Source organism: Sebastes umbrosus, chromosome 3 (genome assembly GCF_015220745.1).
Source record: "Sebastes umbrosus isolate fSebUmb1 chromosome 3, fSebUmb1.pri, whole genome shotgun sequence".
NCBI lineage: Eukaryota > Metazoa > Chordata > Actinopteri > Perciformes > Sebastidae > Sebastes > Sebastes umbrosus.
In genome coordinates this window covers 18,313,445-18,329,870 of record NC_051271.1, presented here as the reverse complement: position 1 = coordinate 18,329,870, position 16,426 = coordinate 18,313,445, and the positions used below count along the sequence as shown (strand labels likewise).

The following is a 16,426-nucleotide window of genomic DNA, read 5'->3' as shown; positions in this document are numbered from 1 at the left end:
CCACACTGAATCACGTGTGGTAGAAAACTACTACTGTTGTGCCTCTGGCCACATCCCATCCAGGGATGTTACAGCAGGTGTTTCACATCATCTGTCATATCAGAAACACCTGCTGTTACATCACCGATTAACGTGAGACCAGAAGAGCACCATTTTTTTTAGTTTTCACCTCTGCAGACTGATCAAACTGATCTTTTTTACCTTTAGTCTTTAAATGTCGTGCTAGGGTTAAAATTAAGCTGTTGTTGTTGATGCCACGCAATGAAATATAAGCAACACAAGCTGGAAAGGTGAGGCAGGTACTTAGTATCGTGTGGTTTCCTGGATGACCAGATAAAAGGTACAGATCTTAAACCAAGTTGGGTTTTCTCACCAAACAGAGCGCTGATATTACTTTTTATTCCGCTATCGAAACATCACAACATTTCCTGCATTAACACATTGCACAAGATATCAATTGTGTCCAATAAAAACATATTTCCACTGGGACTGACTGGGCTTCTGCTTTCATTTTGACTACTGGAGTTTTGGAAGCGATTAGCTGAAAATTTAGCAGGAAGAAACAAATTCGTATTTAGCTACATTACGCTGGCAAACACGTGATTTTACTGAATACTTTGAATATTTTGAAAGCAATAAAAAGCGAGAGTCAGGCGTTATAGACACCTGAAGGGAACTGAGCCAGGTAAGAGCCTGAAACGCCTCAGGCTAGAAAGTGACATGTGACCGTAACTTAACCACATTGCTCAGATAACTATGATCGTAATTCACAACCAACCTGCTGACAGCCAGGTGTGTGTCTTGCATTTGACAGTAAGCAACAAAATCGAGAGTGACACGTGGCCGCACACAGTTCAATAATGGGTGTTATGAGAGTTTGTCCTGTAGCTGAAGAGGAACGGAAGAGCAAAACGGAAGTACACATTATACTGTTTGTTTTTCTGTGTTTCTGTGTGTCTGTTTGTCTTTAGGGTTATTTATGAATACATTCCTATTTACAAAGCCGTGATCTCTGACCGCCAGGTGTAAGATGTTCACCCTGACTGAGCTTGACCCCAGACGACCCTAAAGGTCCGGAGGTCACACTAGTCACTTCAGTAATGAACTTCACAGACAAAGTCAGGTTTGCCCCACAATGTGTGCTGCAAAAAAAAGCCTAACAACCTCTGTCTTCATTTAGTTTCAATTTTTAAATCTTATTTCTTAATGCATCATTGAAACATGATCAAATAAACTAGAATAAAATAGCGGGCAGGTTTTCGTTTAATCTTCAGTGAAAAGCCAGACTGTAAGAGATTCTTTAAAGGCTGTCAGGACATAACTTAAATAGTCTCTGAGTATCCTCTCAGACGCAGCACGTGGAGGCAACATGGTGGAGTCTTTGCCAAGTCACCTGCTCGCTGGCTGTTTCACAGTGAATCGCTGATGTAATCCTGAATAAAGCCGGCGGATGCTGACTTGCAAATAAAACAGCCATTAAATGAGGAAAACAACAGAGGTAATGAAGTTAAGATGAAGGATGTGAGTCTTTTAAAGACTTTACCGTGGTTTCTCTGAGCGTGGGTTGAGAACGGATGATGTTGTGGGCCTGTAAAGCCCATCAGGAAATCATAACCAACCTAAACTCAAGGTCCATTTAGTAGCTGTACTGGAACTTTCAATCATATCCCATGATATTCATCAGCAGATGAAGAGTTAAGCTTGTTTTGCTGTTGTTTCCGGGGTCAGGAATTAACTTTGAAAGTAGTTGTAAGTAGTTTTTAAATAGTTTGATATTTTGGGTATTACACTTATTCACTTTCTTGCTCAGAGTTGGTCTTCACTAGCTGGCTAGCAACCTCACAGTGATGGAAATACTCCAGGAATTCACTGCCCGTGGCCAAGAAATAGTGTTATATATAACCTCCACGTGCAGCCGTCTCCTAAAAATTATGTTCTCATTCAACTAAACTGCATTCTCAATTACATTTAAAAGGAAACTTTAGGTAGATTTTGTCTACCAGCCACAGTGGCAAAAAAGTAAATTTCCAACCCTGCAAGTGACGTAGTAAAACGAGCGACACGCAGAGCAGGTGACATAGTATATCGAGCAACTGTTAATGAAAGTTACATGTAATAATAACGTTATCGAAAATTGTGGTGTAATAACGAGTGTCCCGTGTGAAACTAAAAGTCAACGTTCACTTACGTAGTCATTTTAAACCAAACCGGGATGTGTTTTTTTTTACTAAACCTAACCAAGTAGTTTAGTTGCCTAAACCTAACTAAGTAATGCTGTTGCATTTTTTGTTTTGTTTACAACGTTAACCACGTGTTTAAAACTGTTTAAAACTGCAACCTTAATTGAGAATGCTGTTTGTATGGAGATGTAATTTTGAGGGTTTGCCCCGTGACAAAGTGTCATTTTCACAGTTTGTTTTTTGAATGCATTATACAAACAAGATATAACATGTTCTCGCTAGCTGTTTCAAATATTTGTGCTAAGCTAACCAGCTGCAAGCTTTGTATTTACTGTACACACATGGGAGTGGTATTTATCTTCTCATCTAACGTTTGGCAAAAAAGTAGCAAGTGTATATCCTAAAATGTTGAACTATTCCTTTAAGCTAACATGGACGAGAAGTCCTTAAATGCTCGGAAAAAAATAGAAATCAAACAACTTGCAAACTCTATCTGCTGACTCCAGAAAAGCTACTAAATGGACTAAATAAGGCGAGACTGTTTTGCCAGCTGTTTCCAAGGTCAACAATGAACTTTGAAGCTCAAAACTACATGTGACATTCTTGTGTTGAAACTTGACAATTCAATTAATATCACAACATTTAAACAGAAATATAAAATATTTGAAAGTCAATTTAATATTTGATCTGACCTGTCCTGACAAATCTACCTACGGGTACAAATAAAGTCACCTGAACCTGAACCGACTCAGCTGGTCCATGCAGGTTAAAACAGACACCAAGTACTTGTATTTCACTATGGATACTCATGGGAGCCAAATTAAGTTACCTTGATCTCAAAGTAGTCCCTACTTTGAGTTTTTCTGCTTTTTACCCCCGAAAAAGGCCATGGTCTGGGGGTAATACTTTCTGAAAGTACAGGAACTTTCGGGGTGGAGTTTGCAGGAATGACCATCGCTGATTGGTAAAACACACACGGCGCCGCTGCTTGAACGGCTTCAACTCGTGTACCGCTTCATTCATAAACAAGGAAGTACTCTAGTATCGATTTAGGACCCGTTTAGGACAAGGGGAGAACATGTCTCTTTGTTTGGTGACATTGAAAGTAAAGTTAGGCTCTGCTGTCAACCTTCCAACTCATTAAAAATAGAGAGATTGCGAGGGCGAGCGGTACCGCTGTGACCACCAGCAGCTCTCGTCCCATGTCATGTTGCTTTTTCATACGTCAGCAGACTAATTTGGTGGAAACGCAGACAACCGTAGGCCGAAGGAACCTGTTAGTTCCTTGAAAAGTAGTTTCAGGGACTAAAAGTCTCAGGATCTTTTGGTGGAAACCCGGCTATTTTCATACATCAGCATAGTCCTTTATAAGACTTTGCTACTCAAACACATTGATCTGATCAGTGACACCAAGCTCTAAAGCCCAGAACAATTAAGTCCTCATGTGCTTTCAGTGCACATGGGGGGGGGCTGCTGCATCTGCATGTAACCAAGAGTCTCCAGCACAGTTCAGCACAGCTCACTTTAACTTGCCTTAAGTCTGCTCCCCATTACCCAGCTGTACAGGTTAAATATCCTGTACGCTGCTGTATGAGAGCACAGACTGATGATGCAGGTATGACAGAACAAGTCTAGACATATAGGCCTAAGTCTTTCGACTGTCTAGCAAATGTGCAGTGGGCTCAAGGAGCCCCAGAAATATGGTGGTTCAGTTCAATAAGCTTTATGCATGCATGACCTGGCATGACAAAAGCATCTGTCAAAAAAATCTCATTTTCTGGAAGTTAAGTGGAAAATGACTTGGAGGTTTTTTTGTATGGGGGAGGAGGAGAGGGGGGGTGGTTTTAGGAATTGACCTCTCTCTCTCTGACAAATCAAACTCACATCAACGAGCTAAAAGATGCACAAATGGCTGATAGTGAGTGTCTGCTGGAAAGGTTAAAAACATGATGTTAAGGATGATAAACTTTGAGGAGCTGGTGAGGGCAGGTGGTGAGAGAGGAAGAGAGAGAGACAATGAGGGAGGAAGCATCCACTAATAAAACTTTTTCAAACCAGCTCATTATCTGCACAAACAAAGTGAAACAGTCGTTAATATTTCAGCCTACCTGCCCTGGAGGTGTAAAACACCGAGACGAGAAGCAACAGCAGCCATGTCTGGAGCACTGGACTCCATCGATCCATCACCTTTAGAAGCTATCGATTATTGGGCGGCCGATAATTCCCCTCTTGGCTCCCACTTCTTCACCTGAAGTCAGAGAAACGTTTTGGTTCTGCACGCGAAAGCCTTTTTTAATAGAAGTGCTAGAAGTGCGTCTCAGCGCGCGCTTCACCAGGTGGCAATTAAGAGCGCGCGTGCATTAAAGGCTGGTTTAATTGATGCAGAATGATATTCAGCAGCGCGTGTACTCCTTCTGTCTTTAACTGTTTTTCTTCTGGACGGACGGACGGATGAAGAAGGGAGAGGAAGATAATGTCCCTCTTTCACCCGCTGAGATCTCTCCTCACTTTCTCTCTCTCTCTCTCTCTCTCTCTCTCTCCTCCTCCTCTCTCTTTCTCTCTCTCTCTCTCTCCTCTCTCTCCTCACTTTCTCTCCTCTCTCTCCTCACTTTCTCTCCTCTCTCTCTCTCTCTCTCTCCTCTCTCTCCTCACTTTCTCTCCTCTCTCTCCTCACTTTCTCTCCTCTCTCTCTCTCTCTCTCTCTCTCTCTCTCTCTCCTCCCTCTCTCTCCTCCCTCTCTCTCCTCTCTCTCTCCCTCTCTCTCCTCCCTCTCTCTCTCTCTCTCTCTCTCTCTCTCTCTCTCTCTCTCTCTTTCTCTCTCCTCCCTCCCTGGAGACTCCTGGTTGGGGATCGTGCAGAAACATCATTGATGCACGTGTCAATATTTGCATTATTATTTATTGTCTGATGGGTTATTTAAGGGACTATATGGTGTCTATTTCTCTCTCGCGCGCATGCACACGTATTGTTATAATACATGCACCCTGTTGCACATACACATTATAACGTTGTCACGAGCACATATGCAATAATATTCCATAGCTTGAATCAGGGCTGTCAATCGATTAAAATATTTAATCGTGATTAATTGCACTTTTGGATTTGAAGTGAAGCAGCGATTATGAGGTGGTGACTTTTATCTCTAATTTGAGGATGTTTGCAATCAGATGAACACATTATAAATGTTTTAGGGGGACAGAAAGTAAATATACAAGTTAACGAAAACTTAAAATTAAGTAAAAACATATTTTTTTTTTACGTCTGTCAATCGATTAAAATAGTTAATCGTGATTAATCGCAAATTAATCACACATTTTTTATCTGTTCAAAATGTACCTTAAAGGGAGATTTGTCAAGTATTTAATACTCTTATCGACATGGGAGTGGTCAGATATGCTTGCTATATGCAAATGTATGTATATATTTATTATTGGAAATCAATTAACAATACAAAACAAAGACAAATATTTTCCAGACACCCCCACAGTTACTGCATTTACCATAAAAAATATGCTCAAATCATAACATGGCAAACTCAAGCTCAAGCTGACTTGACTATGACTTGCCCCAAACTGCATGTGATTATCATAAAGTTGGCATGTCTGTAAAGGGGAGACTCGTGGGTACCCATAGAACACATTTTCATTCACATATCTTGAGGTCAGAGGTCAAGGGACCCCTTTGAAAATGTCCATGACAGTTTTTCCTCGCCAAAATTTAGGAGCGTTATTTAACCTCCTTCACGACACGTTAGTATGACATGGTTGGTACCAATGGATACCTTTTGTTTTTTCTAGTTTTAGTTGATGTCAGTATCTTCACTCTAGCTTTACAACCTCAAAATCTCAAGTTGCGTTAATACATTAAAAATATTAGAGGCATTCAAACTAATTAGCGTTAACGTGTTATTATCGCATTAACTTTGACAGCCCTAGTTTGAATATGAATCTGTCATCAAAGTGTCTCTCTATACAACCAAATACAAAACATCCAACATGAACAATGAAAGCTGGTGCCACATTTAATTTTCTCTCTCTCTCTCTCTCTCTCTCTCTCTCTCTCTCTCTCTCTCTCTCTACAGACAGACTCACACACAAAGCATGCTGGGACAGGACAACGGTGCTGCCCAACTAATAAAAATATGCTGCTGCAGATTCCAAATTCCAGTGCCTGTCTGTCTTTGCCCACCACTCTCTCTTCAAACACACAATATTCTTCCTATAGGCACAATAAAAAAAAAAAGTAATGTGCTTCCTGCCTTCTACTTCAAGGGAGTATCATTCTTTGTCTCTGATGTGGAAAAGTCAAGCAGCTCATTGGGAGGTATCAGAAACATTTAAGGAGTTTATAGGGAGAAGTTTATTGGGTGGAAAAAGGCTGACAGGATTGGAGCTCAGTGCATGCACACACATGCATATATACACATGAATACCTATGAGCCTCAGGTCTCCCCTGTCCCGCCGCAGCTTCCATTTACAGTAGTCTGTATTGTCTAAGAAGACAGTTGAATACCCTACTACCAATTTATTTTCATTTAGATCACTTGTAGACAAAAATATAACCCAGACTTAAAGGGACTGTTTGTAAGAATCAGAAATTGCTTGTTAACAGCGACACCTGTGGCCGCTAAGTCAACGAAAGTCAGCGTCCTGTTGCTCGCACTAGCCCGTGTGCACGCGCTACGTGAATATGAGCGAGCATCCGTCAAAACAGTGAGGCGGCACACGTCAGCTAAAACCACAATATCACTCTATATTTCAGCTGCTTGGCAGTAATGTTAGCTGACCAGACGAAGGTCTCTCCATGAATCAGTGCTGATCATAGTGTTGGCTTTTCCTGCTTCAGCCTCCCGACCGCGGCCGGAGGGAACAGGGAAGACACCGGAGTTTTGGTCAGAGGCGATAACGTTTCCTGCTGCGGAGCCCCGTCACTTCACAAGATTCGGGAAACCTCTGTTGGTCTGGAGGAGCTGCGGCATTTATTTTTTACAAAAACGTCAACTGTAAATTCACTAGATATTCTCAGAGCTAAACTAACTCTTTACAACTTTAAGTTGTGGTTTTCACACTACATGACTGACCAGCGACAGGGGGTCAGACACTACAAGATCTTTTCCAAACTACGTTTTGTCACGAAAACACATGCAAGAAATTCAGGGTAAATGAGGTGATACCATACACAAGACACATTGCTGATGTTGTTGTTGGCACGTGTTCACAAAATAGCCTGTTTCCACCAGTTTCCACGTCTTTTTTTTTTTTACTATTTATTCCTCTAGCTGCAACAACGACTTTGCTTGTTTCCCCCCAACCCGTGTCTTGCGCTCTCATCGACTGTAGCTCGTGGCCGGAGTCCCCGACAGGTGCAGATATTTAGCACGCTAGATATCTGAAATGTGTCTGCGAGGCATCGGTGAGCCTCTCGGATCGCGCCTTTAAGCAGTTCACACATGACACTTGAGTGCCGATGTGTAAGCGGCGAGCCAACGCCGACTTGCCTCGGATCTGAGGCTTTTGTCGGGGAGTGGAAAATCAGGGCAAAAGTTGTGTAGTATGAACAAGGCATTAGAAGCAACAGAAGTCAGACGGCGGCTGTCGGTAACGCGGTTTAGCGCTCTGCGGCACGTTACCGCAGTTTCACATGCTTATTGGAGAACTACAGTGGCCTTCAGGCAACATAAAAATATGAAAGGCTCTTTCTTGAGCCAGTGTTTGGTTTGTCCGTTCTGGGCTACTGTAGAAACATGGCGGAGCAAAATGCGGGATTCCGTGAAGAGGACCCGCTCCTATATAGATATGAAGGGCTCATTCTAAGCTAACAGTTCCTTTAAAAGGATAGTATGTGCAGATGACTCAGGACTAAATATAATTGTATAATAAAATCCAAATGCATTTATATATTAAAGTACCATAATTTAAAATGTAGCATAAAATGTAACAAAATGTAGTTGATATTGGAGCAAATTAAGCAGTAAGAATTTAATCAGTTTTTAAAAAGGACTGTCTAAAATGATATAAATATGCCAACAACTGTGTTATCAATTAGCAGTTTTAGCACATTTTTACTGTGTATTGATAACACACTATGAAGTATATGCACATAAAGCAGAGCTGGATTCAAGGTGTAGGTTGCACCTTACAGTGTCATTTGAGTATATAAGGACGGAATAACTGTTCTTGGTGTCATCTTACAGCAGCATCGTGTAAAAACAAGTCACTGCCCTCCTATTGCTCTGTATATTGTCTTGTTGTGAAGGTGAGAGCATAAGTGCTTTCCAGCCTATAACTAATGAACACATGCACACACTTTTTGTGTGTTTTTGTGAATGTACTGGAGAGAAACATTTGGAGACATTTGGAGGCGTATTCTTCGGGTGGTAAAATATAGATTATATGTTTGAGGTTTAAGATACTGTAAATGTAATGTTCAGTAATCATTTGAAGTTCATGATTTGTCAACATAAGTAAATTGCAAGCAGGCACACATGCATACTGACTTCTTTTTTTTTTGAAGATGAAGAAGAAAATAGATTCCAGGCATATTTCCAAATGCCATTCCTCCTGCTTCAAGTTGTCTTACACTTATGACTGCCAGCTACACGTGTGTTCTACTCGTGTGTTCAAGTGTGTGTGTTTTGTGTGTGTGTGTGTGTGTGTGTGTGTAAAAGAGAGAGAGAGATTTGTTACTTGTGTGTCACATTTGTTTCATCTATTATACTGGTCATAATTATAACTTTTCGGACACTTACTCTGCCAGAAATAAAAAATCATTTTCAGGTATCATCATGAATAATGGAGCCAGAATTGTGTTGGCTTTCAATAACAGAAGAAGTCTTTCCATTCATAAAGAGAGTTACAGTGGACTGATCTGAAGAATAATCATATTGACCACCGGGGAACGCCAAACCTCTTTGCTGAGCAGAAGCTTACTTATACATATTGATATGTGACTTCAAATTGGAGTTTATCAATCTGTTCTTCACACTGTTGGTCACAACTGAACGTCACTGAGAGTCAGAGGGTTTACCAGGTTTAAGATAATACCATGGGTATTGACCCGTCATGGATTAAAATAAAAAGGGTGGACGGGACATTCCGACAGTGTGCTGGTTAGATAATCTCACTCTTGTTGTACTACATGTCCATGTGACTCTCTCTCTCTCTGTCTCTCTTATCCTCTTACATGGGCTCCCACCTCAAATCACTACTCATCCTGCTGGTCTGCCTGCACAGTAGTACAGTGTGATAACAGAGTGGATTTGCAGTGGAGCCATGGCAAGTCCAGGGCAGAAAGTGGTGCTGATCACCGGCTGCTCCTCCGGTATCGGCCTGAGGATGGCCGTGATGCTGGCCAATGATGAACAGAAGCGCTATCACGGTAGGTGCTGCACTGTGTGCAAGAGAGAGAAAGAGAGATAGAGAATTTAAATCTGCTTGGCATGGCATGCAAATAGGCTATAATAAAAATAATAATACAACTACTACTACTAGTAATAACTTTATTTGCATGGTAAATTGTTATAACCTATAAACTCAGTGTCACTGTCATTCCTCTACTTCCTCTGCTCTGTTTACACATAAGATGCTTACGTCATGAGTGCAGTGTACGTAAGAGTATTACACATATAGTCCACATGGCTATGTAGATTAAAGCCACTGTTTCTGTTTCTACAGCGGAGTGATTTCCATCTAAAGCTGACTGAGAGGCTGTTTGCAGCGGTTTAAATATTAAAAAAATATTAAATCTCAACCACATGAGGGTAAAAGAGGATTCAATTTAGACATAACACGACAGTCTGATGTTAGAAAATTAACAGGAATGAATTAATAAATGGAGTCAATGGAGCAAATTCAAAGCTGTGTTCACTACTGATGAAACGTCAGTATTTCCTCTCCCCACAGGGAGATCAGAGGTCTCAGCCAACTTTCTGTGGTAGAGATGCCAAAAAAAAAAAAAAAGGATTTAGGGATCTCATATAGAGGCCACATACCTGACAAAATAAATATGTTTTAATTAATTAATAATATTTTGTAATTAATAACTAATAACTACCAAAAATCTTTGTTTCATGTTGTGTTTGATAATATTAGCAATTTTATTTTCAAGACAAATATAGAACCCGGACATCCAATCAGAGACTTTAAACCATAGACTGTTTTTAGGAAGTGAACATGGTCTCCATTCAATTATCATGCTGTATTAAAGTCTATTATTAGTGAGTTATAATATTGTTATGAGGTAAAGAAGTGCATACTTTTCAAATCAATCTGCACTTACACTGCATTATGGCTGCATCTAATAATTATTTTCAATGTCGATTATTTTCTCGATTAATCAATCAGTTGTTTGGTCTTTAAAATGTCAGAAAATGGTGAAAAATTTCGCTCATTGTTTCCCAAAGCCCAAGATGACGTCCTCAAATGTCTTGTTTTGCCCACAACTCAAAGATATTCAGTTTACTGTCATAAAGGAGTAAAGAAACCAGGAAATATTCACATTTAAGAAGCTGGAATCAGAGAATTTCTTTTACTTTTTTTTCTTAAAAAATTACTCAAACCAATGAATCGATTATCAAAACAGTTAGCGATTCATTTAAGGGAGATGCCATCAGCACCCAGGTGTCAGTAGCCAGCAATGCTATTTGCATCCAACCCAGGCACACATTAGATACTGTATATGTATATGTGCTCTATGTATATTTTTCCTAAACCTACCAAGTCTTTTTGTTGCCTAAACCTAACCAAATTGTGACGGAAAACTGAATATAATACTTAAAAAAACAGAAAATAATAAGTCAACTAAGTGAAAAATAAGCTTCTCACGGGACTCGGACCCCGGTCACCTGGGCGGAAGTCCTGAATTTGACCCATTCATCCACCTCAACCTACTCCTTGCATGTACTTTGTCTCTCTTTATATTACTACTACTATTATCGGGTGTAAATACCCAAATAGCTGCTGTGAGACTATTTTCACCCGCGTGCAAATAGACAAATTAATCGATTAATTGTTGCAGCTCTATACCGCATTACTATGAAATGATTATGTAAAACAAAAAATCATGCAGACTTTCAAAATGCTAATTGATTTGACATGCCATATGGGAATTAATGGGAAACAATGGCTTCTTCTAGCAGCAGGAAAAATAAATTAAAAATATCAAACCCTAATCATGCATTTTTAAATGTGCATCATTTATATTTTCATGTTAAAGTAAGTTTTCTAGTCGAAGGAGAAGGTCCCAGCTCACTCAGCCTCCCTCCTGTTGACCCCAACTTAACCTTTAGTCACTAACACCAGACAATAACTAAAGCCCCACTACAGCCTTGCTTAGGCTAATTATGGCTTAATTATGGCCTGGCTTCGGTGAGCTCCATTGTGGATGACAGGCTGGCAGAGGGCTATTCCTGGAGGAGGCAGGTGACTTGACGCATCACAGCAAGACGCTAATGCTGATATGTAAACTGGCTGTTGTAACAGCCGAGCTATATTAGGTCTACTTAAGGTTATCTTTACTCCAATTACTATCTTTAGATCTACCTTTTCCATTATTGTGTTATTTCAGTTATTCAGGAAAAAGAAAACAACCAGGAAAAGGATGTATGTAAACACAGATTCCTTTTTGTGAGTGTTTGTGTGTACTTTCCCCTCCATACTGACCTATCATCCCATGTCCCTCCCAGCTCTTCGTGACCTTTACTCCCTTCTTTCCGTTCACTCCTATGACAGGAAACATACACAAAGACAGGATCACTCCACAGGATGGACATTCACTCCTAAAAACCCTACAAATATACATGTATGCACACAGACAGAGCATGTATTGATGCTGCACAAGAACATTTTACTTGACAAGTTAAACACACACATTTTTGAAGACACTGGAGTCCACTCTTAATATAATGTTTGTGTGTGTATCTTGCGTGTCTAGTCTACATGCAGCCTGAACCAATGAACTCGGTTTGACTCTCCAGATAGTGATATTGTCTCAACTCAACTCAACTTTATTTATACGACACATGTCATCAGCCCTTTCCTAACCCTAGCCCTGCAAACCGCAACACACATCAGACATCAAAATGGTTTTAAGACAAAAATTAAAAGTTTTCTTTCCATAAATAACTGTATTTATTATAATATAAATAAACACATGGTCCCTGATATTGTTGGCTAAAAAGTGTTTAGTCAGTTTCACTACAACGAGAGTTACAGGGGTGAAAAGTGTATTTCTTTCTTTCTTTCTTTATTTGTTCATTTGTTACCTAAATGCAGAAAATAAGGAAGGGCACCCACTGGCATTTTTTAAAATGTATTTATTTATTTTTAGAGGGCGACTGCCCTAGACCGCCTACATGGCCTGTGCCTTAAGCCGCACCTGCCTTTCATACAATCATGCATCCCAAAGTGCTTCATAGAGCAAGATTAAAACAGCACAGACAAAAAAATAAAAAATAAAATACAAATCAATAAATAGAATTTGCAAGACAAAAAATGACAACAAGAGCAATAAATGCTAAAATAAATAAAGGTCAGTAAAATAAATAGGCACAAGAGATAGAAACACTATGAAAACTAATAATTAAGACTTAAAAACGAAGGCAATAAATGACAAGGCACCTTAAGTAAAAGCGGTATTGTCTTTTTGTAACCTCATTTAGCCGGGCAGGTTGCCTAATCACATGCCTATTTACAGCAGCAGCCAGAAGGGTGTAGTGTCGTGGGAGCGTTACATCCATTTATAAACTCACACTTGGAAGCCGCCCATGGAAATGAAAAGAGCATAATTATACGCTACGCTATTGGCAAACAGTAATGATGAAAAGATTAATGCCTGCAGGTCACAATGGCATTACGAAGATCTAATTGGGATTGAAATATTCAAATCAATTTGCGGTTTGAAGTCAGTCTGGAGATGCTACTTTTCACTAAAGCTGCCAATGGAAAAACAAGTCCTGGCAGAGCAGAATAGAACCAGAAGAGCTAGAAGAGTTTGTGAGTGTGTCTCTTTTATTTCAACAATTTCTATTACCCTCCATGTTTTCTCGTGACCATACAAACTTTTTTACATTAAATTTTTTTTGACCGGATGATGACACTAAATCAAAAGTTAAAGGATCACCAAAGTTTTTACATTTCGTAGTTTTAAAACTACGAAATCTACGAAAACTCTTTTACATTTTCGTAGTTGTTTTTAGTTTATATAAAGAGTTCTAAAAATATTACTAGTCAGTACAGTAGATATGTGGAAACAAAACCACAGGAACATGTTTCAGAAAGAGTTACTAAAGAAATACATCATGAGAAGTGAGAGTGAGTTACAGATAGTAGTGGAACAGACTGTGGGACTTTGGCTCTCTATAAACCTGTATTCAACTCCATTCACATGGCTGATTAGTGCAGCAAGGCATTTTTCAAATACAATACATACATTTTAAACAATCTCTTCTACGCTCCTCTAAATTCTGTCTTTCCTTCTTTTCCACCTGTTCACAGTCATAGCGACGATGCGTGACCTGAAACGTAAAGATAAGCTGGTGGAAGCTGCCGGTGATGCATACGAGAAAACTCTCTCTCTGGCTGTACTGGACGTCTGCAACGATGAGTCCGTCACACAGTGTATTAACGGCATCAAAGATCGACACGTGGATGTCCTCAGTAAGCAAACCGTGTTGCACCATGCATCCGTCCCAAAATGATGTTCATACGTCATTCATCTTTCTTGTCCTCTTTGTTTTCCTTCCTCTTCTCCTGAGCAGTCAATAACGCAGGTATCGGCCTCGTGGGTCCAATAGAGAGCATCCCCATCGAAGAGATGAAGAAAGTGTTTGAGACCAATTTCTTTGGAGTGATCCGCATGATCAAGGAGGTGATGCCTGATATGAAGAAGAGGAAAGGAGGACACATCATCGTGGTCAGCAGTGTGATGGGACTACAAGGTGAGCGGAGAGGATGAGAGAAGGGAGAGAGGAGGCGGGATGGGGCGGTAAATGGTAGTACAGGGACAAATGACAGGTTTGTCAGCTTCAGATTGATGTACTGTAAGTATGGGTTGATGATGGACGAATGGAAGAGTGGGTGGATACTTGAAGGAAGGCTAATGGAGTTTAAGTACTACTGTATGTCTTGAAGACATGAAGAACAGAGTTCATGTTGTCTGAAAGTGAAATTTAAACATTTACTCACTGTTTCTACAGGTGTGGTGTTTAATGACGTGTATGCAGCCTCCAAGTTTGCTATGGAGGGCTTCTGTGAGTGTTTGGCGGTGCAGCTCTTGAAGTTTGACGTCACGTGAGTGCCACTGATGCTACCTCTGTCATTATGAACAAACCAGTAACATAGATACATAGAGTTAACATGCTAATATCTGCTAATTAGCACTAAACACAAAGTACAGCTGAGGCTGATGGGGATGTCCTTAGTTTTGCAGGTATGATCATAAATTAACAGACAAATGTATATTCTGGCCTGATGATGGCGGTAGATGAAACATTAGATGCTCTACTCTCGCTGTAAACTAAAATGTTTGGTATTTTTATTTGGTAAATTATTGAAAAAACTAAATAGTTCTGCCTTTGCGACACTAGGCCTATGTAGACTTTTCACGGGCTGCTGCTATGAAAGGTTACATGTCATATAGACCAGCTATTCTCAACCACTGGGCCGGGGCCCCCTGGTGGGCCTCAGAGCACCACCTAGTGGGCCGCGGAGGTGCTGACAAATGGTTAGATTAACCTCTTCAAAATTTAACGGCCGCTATTCTGTTTTTCAGAGGTTGTAGCGGGCGGGTTTTAAAGCTAGAGGAAGGATACTGGAATGATATGAAACTAAAAAACCTAATGAATCCATCGGTCCAACTATTTAAATTGTTGTTGATTAATATTCTATTATTATACTATAATCAATAAATGATTTCAGCACTAGTGTTATCCCTTTGCCCATAGAGCTCTTCCTCCATCTAACAATGCTCTGTTGTTGAGTTCCAGTCTTCTTAATAATGTCCCCTCTCTCCTCAGGTTGTCACTGATTGAGCCGGGCCCGGTGCACACAGAATTTGAGGCAAAGATGATTCAGGATGTGAAAGAGAAGGAGTATCCTGGAGCTGATCCTGATACGGTGCATTACTTCAAGAACGTCTATCTTCCTTCTTCTGTTGACATCTTTGAGACACTGGGACAGACGCCTGACGACGTCGCCAGAGTAAGTTCACAGGAAGTCTGTGACTCAGCCTCGCTGTGCCTCATCTGAAATCTGTGATTAATCCTCTAGGTCTGACTGCAAATCTTCTGTTGTCCATCCTCTCACTCTCTGCAGGTTACCAAGAAAGTGATTGAAGCAAGCAGACCGCGTTTCCGTAATCTGACCAACCCCTGGTACTCGCCCATCGTAGCGCTGAAATACGCTGATGAAACTGGAGGCCTGTCTGTCCACGCCTTCTACCACATGCTCTTTAACCTGGGTCCTCTAATGCACGTCAGCATGACTGCCATGAAGTACCTCACCTGTGGATGTCTGAGGAGCAGGACAGTTTCACCAAACTAGAAATGTATATCTTGTACACAAATGTGAACAATTCACCACAATAAAGACCACACACTACCTCGGCTTAGGTTGTCAGAGGAAAAAACAAATATATACATACATAAACAGCTTTTGTGACCTGCCATATTTCCCTCTGTATATATGTAGTCTGTTTCCTCTATATTATATTTTCTGCATAAAATTGTAGCTTATGGATGTATAGATACCACACCAGTTGAGTTGAAATACTACAATGGTTTTAAAACTTGTTTTAGCCTACCCAGAGTGCCAAATGAGAAGGGTTTGCACTTATGAGACAATATTCTGTAGCCTGATTTCATTATAATATCCCAACCACACAACTTTACATTTCAGACTGTTTAATACTTTAAATTGGTTCAGAAAGATTGAGTCTACACCTTGTTCATTTGTAGCCTATGTATTTGCATCTATGTATATATTTTTCAAATTCTGTCAATGTATTGGAGAAACTATTTTGGCATTAAAATGTGTAATTTATACCTTCCAGGAGTTGTGTTAGTGCTTATAGTTTTTCAATCACTTTCTCTCTGTGCAGAAAAAAAAAACCTTCTCCGGTAACGTCTCTGTCATTTCTCTGAGGTAACAAACACCAACATTTCAGTAAAAATGTCTCTGCAGCTGCTTTAGTCTGATGGAAAACTATCCGTCATTATATTTGTGAATAAAAGACACTGGCATATTCTGGTT

General features: G+C 40.2%; 2 protein-coding genes across 2 annotated transcripts in view; one reads left to right on the top strand and one right to left on the bottom strand.

Annotated features, from left to right (window-relative positions):
- Positions 1-4,750, bottom strand: part of LOC119485793 (collagen alpha-1(XI) chain-like) — a 54,613-nt gene extending 49,863 nt beyond the window's left edge. The window contains exon 1 of the mRNA XM_037765561.1: positions 4,289-4,750. Coding sequence (XP_037621489.1) covers positions 4,289-4,364 — 76 coding nt within the window. The 5' untranslated portion in view covers positions 4,365-4,750. The remainder of the gene's footprint in view (positions 1-4,288) is intronic.
- Positions 4,751-9,346: 4,596 nt separating this feature from the next.
- Positions 9,347-16,222, top strand: LOC119484540 (retinol dehydrogenase 8-like). Its single transcript, XM_037763396.1, has 6 exons — positions 9,347-9,557; positions 13,673-13,834; positions 13,936-14,115; positions 14,374-14,467; positions 15,193-15,376; positions 15,491-16,222. The coding sequence occupies exons 1-6, from the start codon at positions 9,452-9,454 to the stop codon at positions 15,716-15,718; spliced, it is 954 nt and encodes a 317-aa protein (XP_037619324.1). The 5' UTR covers positions 9,347-9,451; the 3' UTR covers positions 15,719-16,222.
- The last annotated feature ends 204 nt before the right edge of the window (positions 16,223-16,426 follow it).